This window comes from Caretta caretta, chromosome 5, assembly GCF_965140235.1.
Source record: "Caretta caretta isolate rCarCar2 chromosome 5, rCarCar1.hap1, whole genome shotgun sequence".
Lineage (NCBI taxonomy): Eukaryota > Metazoa > Chordata > Testudines > Cheloniidae > Caretta > Caretta caretta.
In genome coordinates this window covers 102979439-103001986 of record NC_134210.1, presented here as the reverse complement: position 1 = coordinate 103001986, position 22548 = coordinate 102979439, and the positions used below count along the sequence as shown (strand labels likewise).

The following is a 22548-nucleotide window of genomic DNA, read 5'->3' as shown; positions in this document are numbered from 1 at the left end:
ACATATCAACCAAAGAAGCGTCCATTTTGGTGTAGAATGCAGCAGCCTGTCTGCTGACCAACATAGGCTGACAAGAGTGGGACTTTGATCACTGCATCAGATAACTGTTTAAATATCGAATAATGTTTAAATTCCTGTTCTTAGTATTCAGAGCTCTCAATGGGCTGGACGGGGGATATCTCACAGGCTGCCCCTATCTTTACAACCACAGGCTCCTTCGAGACTTATGGAAATCTCATTGGCCAGAGGCATGAAAGCTGGAAACAGGACATTCTCAGTGGGTGGTCCTCTGCAGGGGAACTCCTTGCCACAGTAAAAAGGAAAGACCACAAACTTTACTACTTTCAGGACAATCCCATCTCTTTGCCATCATTTCCCTTAATTAGATTAAAAAAAAAAAACAGAGGGAAGATGGGGGAGAAATGGACATCTTACTTCCTGGAAATAGAGAGAGTAGAGAATACTGGTCCTGTAGGGAGCATCTGTTTTGAATCGACATTGGCTAGGTGCGCAGATACCAGGATTACAAACACAGTACAGGTTAGAATAGACACATGAGTTGTTACATTTGAAGCCTTGCCTTCATCATGGACCAAATCCCCAGATTTTTGATTGTTCTTTGAAGGCAGATGGATATTTTAAAGTTTTAAAAACGACAACAAAAATCAAATAGGATCCCTTCAGGACTAGTCACTGTGCAAGTTTAACACACATTTCCTCTGGCTTTTTAACACAAGGAATAGTGTCCACTGACTAATAATAGTTTATGAATGAAAGAAAGAGGACTGGAGGAATAAATGAATTCCTTTTTCATTCTATCTTTCCTGTCCTTCCTGCTGTTCCCACTGAGACAAACTATAATCAATAATAATCTTTCCAATTTTCCCTGATAGAAAAACGAAATGGCCCTCTCCCTTTTTTTCTTTCAATATTCGTTGCATGGCTTTCCAGGGAGCTGTTTTACAAAATGCTGTTTCAGTGAGAAGGGAAATGGGAAGAAAGTCCCTCAGATTAGAAAAATAGCACTTATCTGACAGTAGAAGGCAATAGTCTTCTTCCCAGCAGGACTACGTGAAGCCCAGCTGTGATGTTACTTCTGGAGGAGAAGTTGGAGGCCTTAGGGCAGCTATCAAGTACTTTTTAATTCAGTTGCTGCCTGCAAACCTGCTGAGTATGTATGCCCTGATGCATGGCTGCCCATTTCACATCCTTCAGGTGCAGAATTGAACCTTAATTATATGGGTCTGTCATACTAGATGTGAGAAGGTAAGAGGTATGGAGGTAAATCAGTGACACTTGTAAATCAGGAATTTAGCATTTTGCACAACTGGTTCATAAGTAGCTTAAAGTATATAACAGACAGTTATGGGACCCATCATTCATAAATTCCCTTCCAAAATTGTGTTGCTGTCTAACAGAGCAAATGAGAAGGAGCCTATGTATCTTTTTTTTTTTTCTTTTTAGGGTAACTGTTTGGTTGTCAACTGCTCCGACGGAACCTTTAACTCACTGGTATCAAGTACGCTGCCTCCTTCAGACTCCCCTCTTTGCGAAAGAAGGGGAAACTCTCTCAGGGAAAGTCCTGTTTGTAGCGAATAAACGGTAAGTGGCAAAGCAACTCCAGGAGACTTCTCATTGTGGTGTGCCTCTGTTGCTGAGGTTCTCCAAAATGCTGCACCCATTGGGGAAGTTAGTAGCATAGAGACTGGACGAGGTAAAATCAGGGATGCAGATATACAGTTTAGCAAGCTGGGGAAATGGAAAAGTCAAGCTGCACAGGGTCTGTTTTAGTGCTTCGCATCTCTGCATCCAAGACTGTAGGGTATAAATTCACCCTTCATTGTGGTGCCCAGAGGAAACATGTCTTGCCAAAATGTGGAAGGAGTATTTCCATGTATCATGGGGAGGTTGGAAAAACTACTAGCTCAATTTCCAGAGTAACAGCCGTGTAAGTGAGCTGTAGCTCACGAAAGCTCATGCTCAAATAAATTGGTTAGTCTCTAAGGTGCCACAAGTACTCCTTTTCTTTTTACTAGCTCAATGTACATCTGCCAAATGACTTGATTTATCAACCAATTTAAAGATCAGATCAGCTTTCAATGCCTATAAGCATCTGCCTGTCCACACAATCCCAAATTTACACAGCAAAATTGATTTTCATGGAAGGAAAAACATTGTCAGAAGCAGCATTTTCTTTGGTTTGAAGTGCACAGCTGTCCCAGTTCGTCAATGGTTTTTGAGATATCTCATTGTGCATTCATCACCCTCATTTTTTCAGTGCAACATTTTTCCTCTGCAGATTTTGAATGTTTGTATTTTTTCCCCTTAGTGAATCTTGTGTTAGGGACAAGTAAAGTGGAGGTGGTGCTATATCCTTGCTAATTTTCACTTCTGAAAAGGATTTCCTATGGACACACTTTTCCCTGTTTACGACACTACTCCTGTATCACTGAGACACAACTTTCCCCTTTTAGTGTGGCTAGTGAAGAGGATGGTTCTCTAAGGAGTACATTTTTGTCAGTACAAAGTTAGTTAGCTGCATTCCTACTCTTTTGCTGTCAATGGGAGTTGAGAAGTATCACCCTTATGCTCTGCTGTGAAAACATTCCCTGAAGAGACTGGTTTGCACAGCTGATTCATTTCAATCTAGCACACCTGCATGTGTGCTTGTAATTGAAAGCAAATATAGAAATGTGAATCATTTTGTTGTTGTTGTTTAGCTCTGGATATGTGCCTTATGAGTTCAGAGAGTTCTCATAAGATCAAAACTGGTAGAAGCACTCACAAAGCACTTCATTCACACCTGCAATAAATGCCCAACGTGGGACTTTTTCCAGTTTGCAAGCTTTTGGATTAGGAGCTCTCCTTAAAGGAGATAAATCACACAAGTCACAATACGTCCCTTTCAAAAGTAAAAAGTATCAGTTACTAAATGTGTAGAGAGAGAACCAGTGTGCTGCACAAAGTGACCACACAGCCGCTACTATAATTACGTAGTACTATATTCTTCCTTCCAATTCTGCCTTGGCAAATGAACTGTAGTAAGCTTTCTGGAAGTTCCAGTGTATCTTGGCTTTCTTTGATGGATTTTTGGCCCAACTTCATTGGTAGGTTTGCTGGATTAAGGATTTAAGGACTGGGTTTTATATTGATGGCAAAGATTAGATGAAAGTATAGGTAGAAGCAAACTTGACACTTAGCGAATCCTTAAAACTGATTCTTTTTATCTATTTAGTTTTTTATACAGACCTGTCACTATGGTGTCTGAAAGTCTATCCACACCCACTCTGTTTATACATGTGCTTGTGATTGGCTATTTAGTGTGTGCAAATCAGGGTGGATAAAAATCCATGATTTAAAAAAAGAAAAAAATCACATGCTTTTATTTACATTAAACAGATATTTCTTTTTGAAAATAAACCTGTTTTCAATTGACAACCTATGTTAAGTCCAAAATTCACTATAATCTAATAAAGTCATTCAAATAATTTTTAAAAGTCTGGTGCATCAATGAGCTTCCCTCAAAATGTAATGAGTTCAAGGGTGCTTCTTTTTCAATTATATACAGAATCAGGAAGAAAACATTTTAAATTTAGAGGTCCACTCAAACTTTATATAGGTCACAGTATCATATACTGCATTAAGTTTCTGTATTGTTTCAGTCTTTACAATAGAGCAAATGATGATATTTTACATTTTTCCAAATTTAAGTACTTCCAGTTTCTGTTAGGCCAAAGAGTTTTTTACCTCAATTACTTTTGGTTTCATGGTAACTTGCAGGTGCAGAGAGAATATCTTTTTCTTCATTTGGACTAGTTCATTCAAAGTTGAGAAATTGACTGGGAGCTGAAAAAGCAGGAAAGCTTATTTTCTTCTTCCAGTCTGTGAATAAAAGCCTGGTGGGAGAAGATGAGATTTATTAATTCTAAAAATTTGAAGGCCACGAAACTAGATTTTCAAAGATATTTAGGTGCCTAAAGATGTAGATAAGTGACTAGCTGAATTTTCAAAAGCAGTAAGCAGGTTAGGCAGTTAGGAAAATACCACTAGCACCTATTTAACATATGTATGTGCCTAAATGCCTTTGTAAATATGGCACATGGTGACCAGAAACAATCTGTCAACTCACTAACTACAGTTAATTCTTCCTTCGTTTAATAAATCAGTTTGAAATGCAAATAAGTTTTGATAAACTTAGTTTTGTTCTTATGTATCCAGCACATTTAAGGCTGGTTTATTTAATTACTGAAAAATAATTTTAAAATGCTGGTTTTGTACATTTTTAATAGGATTTAATAGATGCATTTGGATGAAAATTGGAATTTAGTACAAAAATCATCTAGTAAATAAGAAATGCCTCATTCACTGTTTCCTAACCATAAAAACTGTAAAAATTAATAATGTGAATGTGTGTATATATATAATATATATATGTGTATGTGTTTAAATAAATGTGTATAGATACACTATATCTTCGTGGTTAGCAAAAAGAAGTACCAAATTTAGTTTAAAGGCTAAATTTGGTTGCAAATCAACATACTTTAATGATTACCAACCAGTGAGAATGAACCTTTCTTTGGTAAAATAACTAAAAACTATAAATGCAAACCAAGATTAAAATTGATGATTTAAATCAATCCATCCTGCAGAAAATAAATATAAAATCATACGCATATACCAATTGAACCATTATCAACTGACAATAATAAAGAACTTCCCAACTCCATAGAAATTTAGATCACTCCTCTCAAATTACCCCCTCAGGAAGAGCATGAGTAAATTGATAATGGTGGACTTCAATGTGCCCTAGAGTCAATAAACTGTCCCTGCTAGACTAATGAGGGTGCCCTGTGTATAGCACCAACACATACAAAAATAGAGACTAGTTGCTAAAGGGTACTGATTTCAGCTTCACAGAGAGGTGGTCTTGAAGATTTACATGACCCAAATGATACAGGACTTTATACGTTAAAAGCAACATATTGAATAGCATCAGGTAATGAAGTGGAAGCCAGGGCAGTCCATGGAGCGTCAATGTAATCTGTTCCATGTGGGGGAGAGCAGGCAACCACATTCTGCACTAGACGAAGTTTCAGAATGGTTGTGAAAGATACTGTCATGTACAATGCATTGTAATTATCCATTGTGGAGGTTACCAAAGCATACATAATTGGAAAGTTTGCAGGCAAAAGGAAAGGTCAAACCTTCTTGCCAACCAAAAACGTATTAAGGCACTTTTTCCACCTCTGCTCTCTGGGAAGCCAGAAGCAATCAAGGACTGCATAGAGTTCATAGAGTCCAAGGCTAGAAGGGACCATTGTGACCATCTAGTCTGACCTCCTGTATAACACAGGCCATAGAACTCCCCTAAAATAATTCCTAGAGCAAATATTTTAGAAAAACATCCAATCTTGGTTTAAAAATTGTCATGATGGAGAATCCACCACAACCCTTGGTAAATTGTTCCAATGGTGAATAGCTTTCACCATTAAAAATGTATGCCTTTGTGACTCTGGTCACCGGAGGGGCTATACTGAGAATGCTCAATCAGGACAAACTGCAAAGAATAGGGAAGATGATCCCCAAATAAACTGCTGGTTTATTCTTATAATTAGATTCACCAAGCCAGTACCTTTAAGCAATCCTGCCTTTGGCTCCCACCCAGACAGCCAAGTCTATATATTGAGATTTATTTAAAACCTTATTCGCCATATATAAAGTTCTACCAACCCCAAGAGATCGGACACATTATCCACCAGGTCAATGAATATTTCAGATCTTACCCAAATACACGTTTATACCAATTCTTATTAGCTAAATCTACGATTTATTAAACAAGAAAAGAAAGAGAGTTACTATGGTTGAAAGATCATTATGTGTATATATAGATATGAATAAAGTTCTTAGGTCTGTTTCATACACAGATGGTGAACCTGCGGATTTGTAAAAGTCCTTCCAGAATCAGTCCAATAGGCAGTCTGTGTGTAGAGTTTGTTCAGCTTCTTCCATAAGAAATTGCAGGGCTAATCTAGAGTAGACATGAAGACCTCAGTCTTGCAGCTTGAACTTCCCCTGACAAAATTTAAGCAGATCTGAGTTAAAACAGGATCAGACCCTAAGCTTCCATTATAGTTCTCTAGCAGGCTGATAGCCTCTTGACAGCAGACATCACAGCAAGTGCCTTACCAGATGAAGAGAGGCAGTGTATGTTGTTGCTTTAAAGCTAAACTTCTATTTCCTATGTATACACAGGTACACTAGTAGTGTTAATTAACATAAGGCAATTAGCTATTCAAACTATCAAGGCATTTTATTATTGCATAGACAATTTAAGCTGAAGACAATGTAAGTAATATTATTTCCTTCAATATCTTACATCTTGATCTTAAGGTTAACTGAACCATCTGCATGCATAATATAGTGTAATTAAGACATGAAAGGGAATTAGCATCCACAAACTAATCTGGTTACATTGTTAACTTCTAACAAGATGTAGGTAAACACAGACAAATACAATTAGTATCTATTCTTAATCCTCTAACAATACAGACCTACATGTTAACTTGTAGTCTACTTAACATGGCTTTGATAACTATCTACAAGGAATGGCCCTGGGTACCATTTCAGTACTTTTCTCATATGTCCTTAAAAGGTTGCTTTTAGATCAACCATCTGCTAGGTGCTTAATCCTCGTTGGCTCAGTGTCCACCTTATTTTATCTGATTTAAAAATTTTCTCCTGATTTCCAGTCTGAATACCCCCCTCAGTCATGGGGCAGATACCCCCTGCCATCGTTGCCACCATTTTATCTCTGGTCTATCACTGCACACAGTCGGTCTGGACTATTCACATGGCACTATTTCTCTCCAGTCTTTCTGTTCAGCTGGGCAACATTCTGAGGGCTCAATTTACCCTAATTCTTTAAAGGAGTACAAATTGTACTCGCTGTACCAGCAAGGGCTGCTGTACCCAAGGAAGAAACTTCTTTCAAGGAAGAAACTTGCCTCTGAAAGAAGAGAAACAGTGTTTGTACTGCTGTCTTCCCTTGGGGGTTCCACCAGGGGAGAGTCGCTTTAAAGCAAAGTCATGGTCCCCGAAAAGCACAGTTGATAGCAGCAAGAGATGAACTAACGTATCCCCTATCTGCCCTGACCATACTCCCCCCTTGTCTGGTTTCACTCACTTATGGGGTGCACTAGTTGGCAATTTGCCCACTAGCAAAGATGGGGTTGTGGGTAATTTATGCCACCACAACCACCGAGGGGAAGATTTCCTCTGTCTTGGGTTATACCAGTGAAGCCCAGGACTGAATTAAGCCATGTATCTGATGTCCTCACTAATAGAGAAACAAGGTGGGTGAGGTAATATCTTTTATTGGGCCAACTTCTATTGGTAAGAGAGGGAAGCTTTCAAGCTTACACTGAGCTCTGTGCAAGCTCAAAAACTTGTCACTCTTTCCAACAGAGGTTGGTCCAGTAAAAGATGTTACCTCACCCACCTTGTCTCTCTAATTTCTTGGCACTAACACAGCTACAACAACACTGTCCTCACAAATGACCAACTGGGACTGCCTCTACCAGGCCAATCAGCATGGCTGCTGGTTCCTCCAAGTCTCCCACAGAGTCCTCTGTCTCCTGCTCAGGGCAGCAGCCCTCTGTGGCAATCATTCTTTTTCATGTAGATGCAAAAATAGATGCATATCTCCAAAGGCAGTAGAAACTGAAAAAAAAAAATGCCAACATCTAAAAATAATTCCTTCAACTTTGGGTCTTGTCCTCAGCCTCCTGCTACGGAAAAAAAAAATTAAATAGTGACTCAAACCGGGAGAAAGAGGATTTAAATTAAGTTGAAAAGTGGTTCACCAACTTGAATTAGGGCTGTGAACCCCAAAACTGGTTTGAAATTTGTGGAAAGTACAGACTCTGTGAGGTTCTTGATGGTTCTGTGACATGCAAACAAACCTGTAGTAATAACAATAATAAATACAGAATGCCTGGAGCATTTCCTGGGTCTTAATGACAAGCCAGACTGGTGTTGCCTCGAGACAAATACTAAGATTTTTATTCAGAAATATGGACACACATTGAGCTTTTGGACTGGCCACCAACAGTGTGATCTATGAAATGAGGCACTTATCTTTACTGTTTATCTTATTTTTATGTGTAAATTCCATTTCCTAGTAACAAGTCCCTACAGAAAATGCATTTCTGGGTGATGATTGCACTTGGGTGGCTAAAGTTATTTGTCCATTTATTTTGTACTATCACTCAAAGTGTGATACACTCACCAAGAAATACACTGCTTGCATATTGTAATGATCAAATAATGATCTTTACTGCATTTTTGGCCAACAAAACTCATTGTTGAATGTCAGCCTCAGTTGCAATGAATGCATATTATGCAGCCTGTTTTAGATGTTGGGTCCTAAGTCTTCCATGCGCTTTTGTAAATTTTACCCATTGGCTATGAATAAGGAATTCATTTAGTCAAGCATGTATGAAATCGGAGGTATTGATCCCCTTGCATTTTGCATATACCAAATGCTTGCAACTCAAACCCCAGGTATTCTGACAATGCCATTATTTGACTTCATATGTTACCGATATAATTGTAGATCAGTTATGTTGTCTTTTTTGTACTTTTATTTTTTGATACAGACAGAGTTATGACATTCAGATTGTGGCTGTGGTGGACCAGACAGGCTTTAAATCTGGTAACATCCTTGATTTAAAGAATCCATTTTTTAGGTAAGACATGTTCTTGGCTAAAATACATCATCATTTTTAATATAGTAAAATATAGGGTAGGGGAGACCTTGTGTCAGAAATGCATCACTTTTGCTAGCTATGCTTCTGATATTACAGGCTATTTATTTTTGCAGATACTAGGGAGAGACAGCTATAGGTTAGCATTTATTCATCATTATACACTTACCAGCAGTTGTGCTTCTTTTCTTTCTGAGGAGGAAAGGGCAAGGTTTAAAAACCTCTCCATTAAAACAGGTGCAACAAATTAACTTCAGTGCACTCTCTGTAAATGAGGCCATAAAAATAAATAATATAGCCAACAACCCCCTTTCCTCCCACACATTCTGTTGAGACTAAAAATGTCAGCACTAAAGTTGAGTCCTAATACTGTTTTTTTGAGACCAGTAACACAGCTAACAAACAGTGGTATTTTCTTGTCTTTAATTTGAATACAGGTCTCCTCATAGTTAGGCAGTATTACATGTACGTTTTACTGAAGCATTGCAAGGGGAAACTATGTGCAGGCCCCTTAATCGTCCAGTGCTGTGGCTGAGCAGAACAGAAAGTCTGTCACACAGAATGTGGTGATGAATTTTTTGGTGCTAATTTACGCATAGAATCAGTTGCACCTTTCAGCCACGTGACTCATCACTGTGAATCATGAGAAATCTGCAACTGCATTGAGATATACAGTGAGGCATGGCACACATTTGAAATTAGTTGCTGGTGCCAAGCACCCACCTTCCTCTATAAAAACCATATGGAAAGAACCACCCACCCCAACCAGTTCAGTGGGCTTTTGTTGGGCTGCTCTCTGCTGCATAGTTCCCTTTGGGAAAAGCTGCCAGTTGGAGAGCAGAACAGCCAGGAAGCAGGCCCGTCAACTCTCACAGAAGGCAGAGTCTGTGGGAATAACAGCCTGTCCATTCCTACAGACAGCAGCAGCAGTGCGCGCTGCAGCGCACCTGGCAGGTTGCAGTTGGCCCACACCCCTTTTTCAGTACTGCTGCTTAGGGCAACAGTAATTTAGGACATGTGGAGTAGTCGACTTTTGGGGAGCTAAACTCATAGTAGGTATGAAGAGAAGTGACTGAAGTAATGGGAGATGTTACTACACAGCTGCCTATCCTCTCCATGCAGTCATTCCTTCCTTCATGACGCTGTTTCCAAGGGCTTCCTGTTCACTTTGGGGCATGCTGGCTGTCTGCTCCCCACTCCACAAATCCTCAGGAGGACTGCTTCCATAATCTGTAAGCCTGTTTTGGAAGGAGGTAGCGGTAGGTTTCTGAGGCAGTTGCCACCTTGCCTTTTCCTCCTTGTCACACATTCACACTGCAGCAGCAGGAACATAAAGAATTGATGGACTAATAGAAATGGTAGAATTGATTTTTCTAGGGTCTTTTTAGAGGTGCACATGGGAAATGGTGTTTCCCTATTTCGTTACGTGTTTCCCACATTCATTAGACCTTCATGATGACTCCTTTGTAAGCTTTTCAAGGCAGGCTGTCCTATGTGTGTGGTGAAATTTTAGGCATTTTCCCTTTCCTTTATACATGCACCACATTCGAGATTCTCTTTTTAAGAATGGGTCACTTTGTGTATACTTTAAAATGCAGTTAAATAAATAGATTGTTTGGGCAAACCTGCAGTGATTCTAAGCAAATCTCCATGGTGTAAAAACTGCATTTCCTCAGACCTGCCATTTGACATGTACATTTTCCCTGTTGAGTGCAATTGTCTGCCCATACCAGAAGAAAGACAGGAGGCAATGGATGTGGTTTAATTAGGCTGCAACTTTATTCACCTAAAATACCTGGGAGTACCCGGCAATAAATGTCAGGTCATCATCATTTCTTTAATCCAGTGGTTCCCAAACTTGTTCCACCGCTTGTGCAGGGAAAGCCCCTGGCGGGCCGGCCAGTTTGTTTACCTGCCGTGTCCGCAGGTTCGGCTCTGTAAAATGCTACCATTTTGACTTGGTAGCATTTCTCACTTCCTTTGCATAGGAGGCAGGGCAATGGAGAACCAAACTCAAGAATTGTAAACAAGGAGAGCAAAAAAGACCTCCCATATAAATTCTGCAAACACATTGCATTTTAGCATATGCAGTAGCATTCTGGTGACTTTGTATTTTATTTTATTTTCAATACAAACCCAGATCCAGATCCTCAGCTGATGTAAATCACCCTAGTTTCACAACACTAGCCTGATTTATGCTGGCTGAAGATCCAGCCCACTGTATTTCCTGTCTTATGGGGCCCTTATTACATCTGACATTCTGCCTTATATATATTAAGGGACTGTCGTTTAACTGTTCTCCCCAGGCCTAATCAGAAAAGCCACATAGATATTATTTCATTTGCTTAATTCAGTTAGAGCCATCAGCCATCAAAGACTGTTTTATTTTAACTACTGTGTTCTCTCCTATCCATATTTCTTTTTAGGTATGCCTAGAATATATTGTTATATGGTAAATGAAAAACAGAAACAAGATTCTCACCAAGCCAAGTAACCTATAAGACTGAAAACGTATTCAGAGTAATAGGCTTGCTGGTCCTTGTGCAAAATCAGATTGTAACTGTACATATCTGTAATAAAAGATTTTATGCAAGCAGTGTGACATGGGAATGTTGCAGTTCCATCCAGTTTTTAAAACTGAAATTTAGCTTGGGCTCACATTTGCAACACAGTAGATTACTTTGTTCTGAAATGCTTTGTTGATATATATAAAATGTTGGGTTTTGTTTGGGTTTTCAGCAAAGTTGACATTTGTTGCTTTTTAAAAAAAAAATTAACAAAACAAACCTACCTCATGTTTATATATGTGATACATTGAAGAATCTTAAAAGCAGAACACAATATTCATATGTAAGTTTCTTGGAGTTTCCTGCACAAGTTTCTTGGTGGTTTCAATATGTTTGTAGCTGGTCTTACAGGTTACCAATGTTAAATACGGACTCATTAATTCTGTTCTTTCTGAAACATGGAAACAAAATGATCCTTTGCGAACACCTTATAAATATTCTTTGATTACTCTGTAGATATAAAAGTGAAACACTACACACTTGTAAATTTACTGCTAACACCGTTTACAATAAAAATAAAATATGGGATATAAGTGAGGCTTTTACTGTTTCTGTAGCTCAGTGGGAACTTGCAGATTGTCCAGTACTTCTAGAGAACTTGTTTTATTCCTGGCAACAGCGGGCCAAGAGAGAAACTTGTGGCCATGCTACAGTTTCTAATGAGGTCTCTCTCCAGATAACCTGACTCCATCCACAAGGATAACGAGCAATAAGTGAACTGTACAGTGTGTGTGTATATATATGGATTGTGGATACCCTTGAATGGCTGAATTAACAAATTGGCATCTACACTCTCCGATTCCTGAATGGAAATAAAGTAAGGTAAAGCTATGTCTAATTTTAGTATTTATATTTCAAGCTAATCATGGATGCCACATTTGACCCTGCCTGGTGATTACAATCCTAGCAATAATTGGAAGGCTGCATTCAACTAAAAAGTCCCACCACAGCCACACCATGGTCTCTCCCAGGCATTAGGCTGTATTTGTCCAGAGGACTTTCCTAGTCAAGGACCCCTTCCGGGGTCCATCAGGAAACTGTTCTGGTTTCAGAAGCTTTTCTATATGTTGACAGCCATTTGAAAAATTATTTTTTTAAGAATATTTTTTCCTAAGTATGGAAATTGTTAGCTCATATTTTGAAACTTGTCAAAATCAAACATGGACTTTTGTTTGTCTGAGGCCATGGAATTGTAAAAGTCAGTAACACTATACCCTGCAAAAAGTGGTGTTTACTTGTCTAAGAGGATTTTTCCAGCAGCATTTAGCACTGCCAGTTTGTCTGATTGTAGAAATATGTAGAATGAACAATAAGAATGGCATGATATATCAGAAAAGCAGTATAAATTTAACAGATATGAAAAAGAGATTTCTGAAGCAATGTCTGATAATGGGGCCATCAAGGTTGGTCACCTTTAGTCTTTAGTTGATGGCTTGATTTTATGTATTTATTTTTAGGTAGAGATGGGCCTATGCCACAAACTTCAGATTGAAAGGTAATTTTCAGACACCCCCAGTTCAGGATTTTTCACAATGGCTTTTGTCCCAGCCATTAAAAAAAAAGACTACATGTGAAAATTGAATCTGGATCTATCTTAAAATTTTTAACCACTTCCTTCAAAATTCAGAGCTATTTGGACCTACAGTTTTGGTTTGAGTCCTTCTCTGTTAAAAAGTGAATACATAGTGAAAAATATTTCCTGAATGAAAAACCTTAGACTGTGATTCCTCTTTATGTAGTCTGCTTGCTTTACTCTTGGATTTCCCCCCCCCCCCCCCCCCACACACACACAATCTTACCACACTGAAAATAAAACGCGATGAAAGGAGAAAAAACCAAAACAGGGGATATGAAGTAGTTTTCCTCGCTTTAATTCAGTGAAAAAAGGCTGATGTATCTGATTAGCTTCTTACACAGAGTTTGTGGAAATTACTGCTTTGTTATGCACCCTAACCAATTGAGAAGTATTTCATAACTAGTCACTTTTGGGGGTGGAGGCAAATCAAGATGATCTGGTCAAACTGGTATTCATATTTGTATTCAGTTCAGAAATTCTATTTATTCTCAAACTGCAAGTCAAAATGGAAGAAGAGATTAGAGTTATATACATCACACAACATTCCCATTTAGGAATGCAGTCCTGTGTGTCTTAGTTTTTTCATAATCTCTTTTGTTCTCTTCTTTCCTGCTGTGAAGCTAGCATACACAATTTATCTTGAAGTGGTACAATGTACAAGCCTCAGTATTAGAAGTCTTTCCGTGTCTATTATTCTAAAAATTAGAATGTCAGTGAAAACATCTGATTGAGTCAAAAAACAAACATGATGGTAATGTATACTTAAAAAGTGATACAATGTTATATACATCAGTTGCCCTCTCAATGCAGCGAACTTCAGCTTCGGGAAGCTGAAACCAGTGGGGAGAGGATGGCTGGAGAGTCTGGAGGAAGCAAAGAAAAGGTGGTGGGCTGCCCGAGACTTGAATCGATTTGACTGCCTTGTGAAACCCAATGTTTCTTTAATGATGATTTCAAACTTGTATAAAAATGACAGATTGCCATACATCCCATAGACACGAGAAAAGCACCACAGGGGGGCATGCTAAGTATCACAGCTAGGAGTGGTGAATTTTCATTCTCTGCAGGATCTAGAGTCCTTGAGATGGCTCTGCTCGAAGAAGTAACACAGGGGAGAGATACTTCTTAACAGCTTATTGTTCAACTGCTCTTGGTTATTTTCTCTTCACCCTAGAAGTAGAGATGCATTAAAAGAGTTAATAATACTAATAAATAGACAATTATTCATGATAAATTGCATTTTCAATAGCTGACATTCTATCTGTATCTGTCCTTCATCCCAGTGGATAAATAGGGTATTTTAATCCCTAAGAATACTAAAAGAATTCAGCATGATTGATGTTACTACAGTGACTGCCAAGGAATATAATTGTTTGCCGCACACTAGAAAGTGTGCCAGACTCAGAAATCTTCCCTTGTGATACCCCTTCAGCACTCACAATGGTCAGGATGCCCAGAAACAATCTCCATGCATCTGGCTCTGACTGCATTGGAACTGCATAGCAGAGCTGGTATTTATTTTCTTGGCTTGATTTCCAAGAGCCATGCTCTTCTCTCAACTTACAAACCATGGCAGTTGCAGGTGCAAAAGCACAAACATCATATACATTCTGCTCTCTTCCTCTTCATTCAGCCATATGTGGTTAGCGGCTAGAATTCTTTTCTCCTCCCCCAAATATATATTTTCACTAGTTTGCACTGAGTCATAAGTTTAGGGTTAAATTCTGCCTTTCAGAGGCAGAGCTGTGGAACAAGGCACTGGGAGAGAGAAGGAGTTGAGTCAATGGAACTGAGAGCAGTCCTCTCATAAGAAACACTATGTGCTTAAAACACGGGCCCTAAAACACCCATTCTGTTTTCCTAGCCAAAGGAGTACAGGTCAAGAGTTTAATACCCAAACCTATTTGGTGCTGTCCAACAGCTCACTCCTTCTGGCTTCACCAATACGTATTCACATTCAGCAATGCAGTGAAAGAATTACCCCCATCTCCAAAAAAGACACAAATGTAAATGGATAAATGACAATGAATTAAACAGTGAGACTCGAAAGACTTCATTCCTTTCTCTAATGGCTCTCTCTCTCTCAATTCAGCCAGTCAAGCAGCTGGCATGTGGTGTGTTGTACAGATGGAATATCAGTACTTCAAGCATAATACAGCTTACGGGAAGGTGTCTAAAGCTACACCTACACTTTACACCAGTGTCAGTGGCATGTAGGGTACATGGAACTACATGCCACACTGAAAAACAAGCTGTGTCCACACCACAGTGTGTAGCTACACATGTCAGGAAAAAGCTCTGGCGGGCTGAGCCTTTCCCTGCTGCCTCCTCCCTCCAGAGACTTTCCTTGCTGCTGGAATCTTTCCCTAAGGCAGGGAAAAGCTCCAGCAATGGGGAGCTGGCAGAGTCTTTCCCTGCAGTGGGGGAAGGCTCCGGCAACAGGGAGGCTGTGGGACACTGCACTGCTAAAATAGCAATGTAGACAGGGAGGCATGGCTTGGGCATGAAGAGGCCATGTGGGTATATACCCTGATACATACCCACAGGCTTCAAGTGTGTCTTTACTTGCCTAAGCTGTGCCTCATTATCTACAGTGCTGTTTATACCCAGGCTAGAGGGGCTAGCAATGTAAGTACTTTCTCAACTACATGCCACTTAAAGACGAGTGCAAGTGTAGACATACCTTGAGCTTGTATCCCTTAGCTAACCAGCCTAGTGGCCAGATTTGTGGTGGGTCAGGATCACCCACAACTGTTGCATGGACAAAAGAGAGGGAGCATTGTTCACTGCCCCTGGAACTAGTGATGATAAATCCTCTCTCTTAATAAACTTGATGTTTGAACCAGAGCCAGTGTTCTCACTTACCCTGACTTGAACTTACTGTCCATTAACCTTCTCTGTAATTAGTTTGTGGTGTACAGCTTATGTGGTACCACCTAGTCGTAATGCTTGTGAAGGCATCCCAAGAGATTGTATGCTTGTTCCACTAACAGATCATTCAGTGGAGGATAAAATGGAGGCATTTATTGCTGTTACTAGTTTTCAGCTCTGTGGTTGGGGTTCTAGGGTTACCACCCAGAGCTAACAGGATGCAGGTCATTTGATGTTCCTTAACCTGGTAACTCTGGCTAGAACTCCAGTATCAGCAGTAATAAAAGGTAGCAGCTGGACAGCCTCTAACACAAGATTGGTTCATGAAGCAGAGTAAAGTTCAAAGGTGTGTGTGTGTACAGAGTTTGTAAATAAAACTCTAAATTCCAAAATCGCAACAAGGTCAAATTATTCCCTTTAATAGCAAGCAGAAGAGGTTGTGCACATGTGCAGTGTCTCGATACTGGGGTGGAGCCATTCTTCAGGTTCCTGCTATACTTTTAACATTTCAAAAAGTGTCTTGCTAAAGAATTTTAATTGAACAGCCAGCTCCAGAGATCTGGCAGGAAAATGCCCCCCAAATAAGCCAAGCGTATGGCTCAGAAAGCAGCCACAATTATTTTTATAGAAGACAATACAAGAGAAAGAATAGTCATCATTAATGAGCCTGTCCTCGCCTACAGGATTCATCTGGAATTCTGGATATCAGAAGTTCCTGGAAATCATCTCACAAACACTGAAGCTGGCAGATAAGATGTAAGAATGCCTCTCTTTTACACCCCAAATGGAGACTTCTGCGATAAGAACATCTGGCCTCGTGTTTATTGTTGGAGGTGTCCAGCGAAAAATTTTATTTATAATACACCAAAGTTGTCAAGTAGAATAAAGACATTAAACTCAGGGTAGATTGAATTGAAAATAACAGCAAATGAATATCAAGATGGCTGGTAGTCCAGAGCCTTTGGCTCTAAAAGGCCTGACCTATGCTTTTCTAGGTGACTACTTGACACATTAGACTTCTTGAATTTCCCCAAGCCTTTGCAATTTATAAACATTGTTGAATTGATTCTTCTCTCATTTACACAGTGTAAATCAAGACATCAAGGGAGTAACATGGATGTAAATCGGTGGCAATTCCTTATGAGACCAGCTGTCCCAATGTAACTTGTGCTAATTGCTACTATAGGTTCATGAATTTTTTTAAAAAGTAATTATTTTTTCAGAGTCTGAGGACTTTGTGGAATCACTGCAGTGAATAGTAAATGATTCATGAAGTGAAAAATCCCAACCCTTTCAGACCACCAAGAGATTACAGGACACCAATGTTTTGCAATTAGAACTGTGAGAAATCAATAGTTTTTGCATAACCAAATGGAAGGATTTAGTGAAATTATTGTTCAGTGCAAAATTTGCAACATTTGACTGATTGTTGCTGTAAGGGTTCATTTTTCCTACAGTACCTGAAAAAAGAAACAGCCACAAGCCTTGGGTGCAGTGTAGCTGGATCAGCAGAGAGACACAAATGGCCTTGACTAGCTGTGTCTATAGCACAGAGGTGTCTTGTGTGTGTGCTATGATGGGCTAAGGATGCTATGGCATACAAGTGTAGTTGAGAGAGTAATCCACTAATCCCTTTCATTATTGGCTTTGTTGAGACTCATCAGAAGTATAATTTTAGCTGCCAAAATGCCTAATCTGGAAAGCTGGCTGAATTAATTATTAAGAAAGTAAGGAGTGCAATAGTAGTTCCTTTAGGTCTGTCCAAAACCAGTTGGAGCACTAAAGAGGCTAACTATGATGCCAAACAACTAAGGAAACACGTGTTTCCTAATTTCTCCCACTTCCTAATACAAATTAAAAGAGTTGACCTTTATAACCATTATGAAATTACTAGCTGGTACATGTATACTAACTGGTGCTCTGCCCTCTCCTCTTCCCCTCGTATTTCTCCACTTGCTACAGCCCTATGGCCAGCTGACTGGTGGGATATGACATGACAGATAAACACACTAATCACTGTCTCTGTCCAGACTGTGCTCTCTTCCTTTCTAATCCCTACTCCTCTGCCTCCCCTGCTTAATCACCTCTTCCCTATTCCCTCTAGGCTTTCCTCCATCTGCTGCTGGTCTCTAAACAGCTCGCTGTTAAATGACAGGACTGTGACATTTGATGTTACAGAATCATCTTCCTCTGTAATCCTTCCTCTCTGAGTCTTAATATTAAAAATAGAGATGATTTTAATCATAAATAATATATGGCACTTGTATAGCATTAGAACACCCCAGTCAGGTACTTAACTTTTGTTCCAATTACTGCATATTGCAACTGATTCATTGCAGTCTTTTTTTAATTTAGAGGATTTAGGACTAACCCAGAGATCAAGTGTCAAACTGAAGTAGTGGGCGAGGCTTTGAATGTCTCAGCAAGAGGGCAATGGGATAAGGAATCCTACCCACCACTGGACCACACAGCAACTCCTCAGCTGATTCATGGTGTTACTTCCAGCCCGTGATCAGTGTGTTCCCTTGCTGTGTGAGAGGAGGAAAGGTTGGTGCATCTGTGAAGCAGTGGCTCTTGTGACCCTGCTGAACTTTCTTATGGGTCTTCTGTGGCCTGCTGAACAAAGAACAACCGTGGAGCGAGCGCCACATCATACAGATGGTGCATATCCTCGGCCGCTGCCAGCAGAACTGCACTATTTCCATTGTCAGTCGCAGAGGTGGGGCCTGGATTTACCACTGAATGCACAATCTTGTGTTTGCCTTGATGGTACTTGTTCCGGAGCAGGGCAGGGCAGAGACATCAGGTTGGTAGAATATTTAGCACACTGGAATGCAATATATTGGACTGTTTGGTCACTGCAGCAGTCAGAATTACCAGACAGAAGTAATTGAGTAATTGTAATTGAGTAAAGTAACTACAAAGCAAGGGGATCTTTGAATGTGTGGATGTGCCATACTCTGATTACATTAACAATTAAGGAGATGCACCCTGGCTGGGAGGGAGATTTATTGGAAAAGGTGTAAATGCAGAACCCAGGACACTCAGGAAAAATGCATTTTAGTGGGGGAAGAGGGACAGACACTTCAAGTCCCGAAGGTAAGTTTTTAAGCTTGCTTAAATTAACTGTAACTATAATAGGGTGGAAGATCTTGTGGTTAAGACACTGGACTGGGACTCAGGAGATCAGAATTCAGTCTCTGGCACTGCTATGGACTTCTGAGTGACCTTAGGCAAGTTATTTTATATCTCTGTGCCTCAGTTCCCCATCTCTAAATGAAGAGAATGACAGCTGGTAGGAGGAGAAGTTCACAAAATGTTTTTGAGGTATTCAGTCATGGTGGCCATATAAGAAGATAGGTCAATTTTACCATAGCTAGCCAGACCATCGACTAGCTGTGCCTTTCATTTTCTCTCAATTTTCTAATAAACACTGCTTACTTTAAGGTACTTTGGATTGAGATGGTAAAGTCTTCGAATCGTGGAAGGATAGAACTGGAAGGGACCTCGAGATGTCATTGTGGGACCTTGAGTCTTTAGCAAGAACTATTTTTGATTCAGTATTTTTACCGTGCCTAGCACAATGGGGCCCCAATACCCATTGGTCTCTACCATAATTCAAATAATAATATAATTTGTTTTTATTGGTGTAGCTTGTGGACCATTCTTAGAAACAAGAATAGAATTTTTGTTCTCTAGGGAGTGTCAGAAGGGGATAGGGAGTGTCAGAAGGGGATGAGGACTAGTAGAATGAGGAACCGCTTATCAGATGTGTGTGCCAGAAGGATGTCCATTCCTCAAAGGATCATAAGGAACGGTAGGAAAAGGGCAACTTGGGTTACACCAACCAATATGTTTATGAGAGCAGCAGAACAACCTACCTCACAGATAGCATGGGCTGCACACAACATACTGATCTCTATAACACCACAGACAGTGCAACCTAGGATATCTTCAGTGACTGAGACAATGCCATGAGAATTTCAAAGAGGTGAAAATTAAATTATAAAAAGTTAGTGAAAACTGATTTCTGTGCTGATTGCCTCCCACCATGTGGTTAGTAGGAGCATTCCCGACAAAGTTGTAAATTTGGATTGGATGTTTTTCTAAAAGACGTGCTCTGGGAATTATTTTCGGGGAAGTTCTGTGGCCTGTGTTATACAGGAGGTCAAAGTAGAAAATCACAGTGGTCCCTTCTGGCCTTTCTATGACTATGACATACAGCTAGGCTTGGCCCTATTTTCATTTTAGCTTTGCAGGCCATCTTCAAGTGTCTTGCCCAAAGAGAGACAGTGAATTGGTGGCAGAGCAAGGAATAGAATCCAGGAGTCCTGGCATGCAAGCCACTAGAGAACATTCCGTTGTTCCCATCCTTCCCGCAGTTGCCTCAGCAATTAAACTAAACCCCGTTACACCACACAGCTCTATTTATCCAGTGTGTTTCTGAGATACTCAAAAGCATTCACATAAATGGGAAATTGTGAGAGGGGTCTGTTAACACAAGTATGAATAAAGGTCAACCCATTATTTTTCCTCCACCCCCATTTACCATTGACAACATATAATCCCATTTTGGCTAGAATGAGATGGGCAGAGGTGGTATCCTAATACTCAGTGCCTCCTTATGTAACTTGAAACAATTACTATTTTTAAACTTCTTGTTATCTTTACAACACCTCTTATCCCTTCAGCTTGTTGAATGAAGCAGGAGAGAGTGCACAGTATGTGCCCCAGTACTGTTCATTGTTACCACTGGTTTCTTTAGATTGCAAGTCAATGTCAGATTGACATAGATGCCTTGCAAGAAGCTGGTTTCCAGTATAACTATGCTAACACTGATTCCACATTTGCTACAACTATTATATTGCAATTACAAAGTCTCTTGGCCATGTATCTGCTGTGTTAAGAAAGAAAATGTTCAATACCTTAGATGATAATCTTAGCCCTGGTCTACACTACGAGTTTTAAGTCGAATTTAGCAGCGTTAGATCGATTTAACCCTGCACCCGTCCACACAAAGAAGCCATTTTTGTCGACTTACTGGACTCTTAAAACCGATTTCTGTAATCCTCCCCGACGAGGGGATTAGCGCTGAAATGGACATCGCTGGGTCGAATTTGGGTTAGTGTGGACCCAATTCGATGGTATTGGCCTCTGGGAGCAATCCCACAGTGCTCCATTGTGACTGCTCTGGACAGCACTCTCAGCTCGGATGCACTGGCCAAGTACACAGGAAAAGCCCCACAAACTTTTGAATTTCATTTCCTGTTTGGCCATCGTGGCGTGACCACTCAGAGCTCATCAGCAGAGATGACTATGGAGTCCCAGAATCCAAAAGAGCTCCAACATGGACCGAACGGGAGGTACTGGATCTCATTGCTGTATGAGGAGATGAATCTGTGCTATCAGAACTCCGTTCCAAAAAATGAAATGCCAAAATATTTGAAAAAATCTCCAAGGGCATGAAGGACAGAGGCTATCACAGGGTCCCGCAGCAGTGCCGCATGAAATGTAAGGAGCGCAGGCAAGCCTACCAAAAAGCCCAAGAGGCAAACGCCCGCTCAGGGTCAGAGCCCCAGACATGCTGCTTCTATGATGAGCTGCATGCAATTCTAGGAGGTGCCCCTACAACTACCCCACACTGTACGTGGATTCCTGCAAGGGAGTCTCACACAAGAGAGAGGAGGAGGGGGAGGTTGAAGATCGCGCACACCAGGCAAGCAGAGAAACCATTCTCCCCGACAGCCAGGAACTGTTTATCACCCTGGAGCCAATACCCTCCCAACTCGGGCTCCCGGACCTTGAAGGCAGAGAAGGCACCTCTGGTGAGTGTACCTTTGTAAATATAATACAGTTTAAAAGCAAGTGTGTTTAATGATTAATTTGCCCTGAAAACTTGGGATGCATTTGCGGCCAGTACAGCTACTGGAAAAATCTGTTAACGTGTCTGGGGGTGGGCTGGAAATCCTCCAGGGACATCTCCAAGACAGCTTCATTGAGGTACTCCCAAAGCCTTTGCAAAAGATTTCTGGGGAGGGCAGCCTTATTGCATCCTCCATGGTAGGACACTTTATCACAGGAGGCCAGTAGCATGTAGTCTGGAATCATTGCATAAGAAAGCATGGCAACATGTGGTCCCGGTGTTTGCTGGAATTCAAGCAACATTCATTCTTTATCTCTCTGTGTTATCCTCAGGAGAGTGATATCATTCATGGTCGCCTGGTTGAAATAGGGGAATTTTATTAAGGGGACATCAGAGGTGGCCGTTCCTGCTGGGCTGTTTGCCTGTGGTGGAAAAGAAATCATCCCCGCTGTTAGCCACATAGTGGGGGGAGGGGTGAAGCGATCATCCCAGGAATTGGGTGTGGGGGGGATTAGTTGGGTTTGTGCTGCATGTTAACCTGAAAACATCAGCCCCTTCTTTTAAATGGCTGTGTCTTTTTCAATTTTAATCTCCCGTTTTTTCCTCCTGCAGCTGCAAATGTTTCAACGCTGCAACTAGCATCTCCGTACCAGAGGCTAGCAGAGATAAGAAGGCAAAAAAAAAATGCACTCACGATGAAATGTTCTCTGAGCTCATGCAGTTCACCCAAACTGAAAGAGCCAAGCAGAATGTGTGGAGGCAGACAATGGCAGAGTCCAGGAAAGCACAAAATGAACGTGAGCACAGATGGCTGGAGCAACAGGAGAGGTGGCGGGATCAAGAGGAAAGGTGGCAGCAGCATGATGAAAGGAGGCAGGATGCAATGCTGAGGCTGCTGGAGGATCA

At 40.5% G+C, this 22548-nt stretch overlaps 1 protein-coding gene across 3 annotated transcripts in view; it reads left to right on the top strand.

Annotated features, from left to right (window-relative positions):
* Positions 1 to 11865, top strand: part of LOC125636961 (histone-arginine methyltransferase CARM1) — a 144679-nt gene extending 132814 nt beyond the window's left edge. For 2 of the 3 annotated variants that reach the window (XM_048850898.2, XM_048850896.2), the window contains 3 exons: positions 1465 to 1602; positions 8658 to 8747; positions 9888 to 11250. In XM_048850898.2, the coding sequence (XP_048706855.2) occupies positions 1465 to 1602; positions 8658 to 8747; positions 9888 to 10107 (448 nt within the window). In that variant the 3' untranslated portion in view covers positions 10108 to 11250. Of the gene's footprint in view, positions 1 to 1464; positions 1603 to 8657; positions 8748 to 9887 lie in introns of all 3 variants that reach the window. The other variant, XM_048850897.2, reaches the window with a different exon arrangement.
* Positions 11866 to 22548: the final 10683 nt, after the last annotated feature.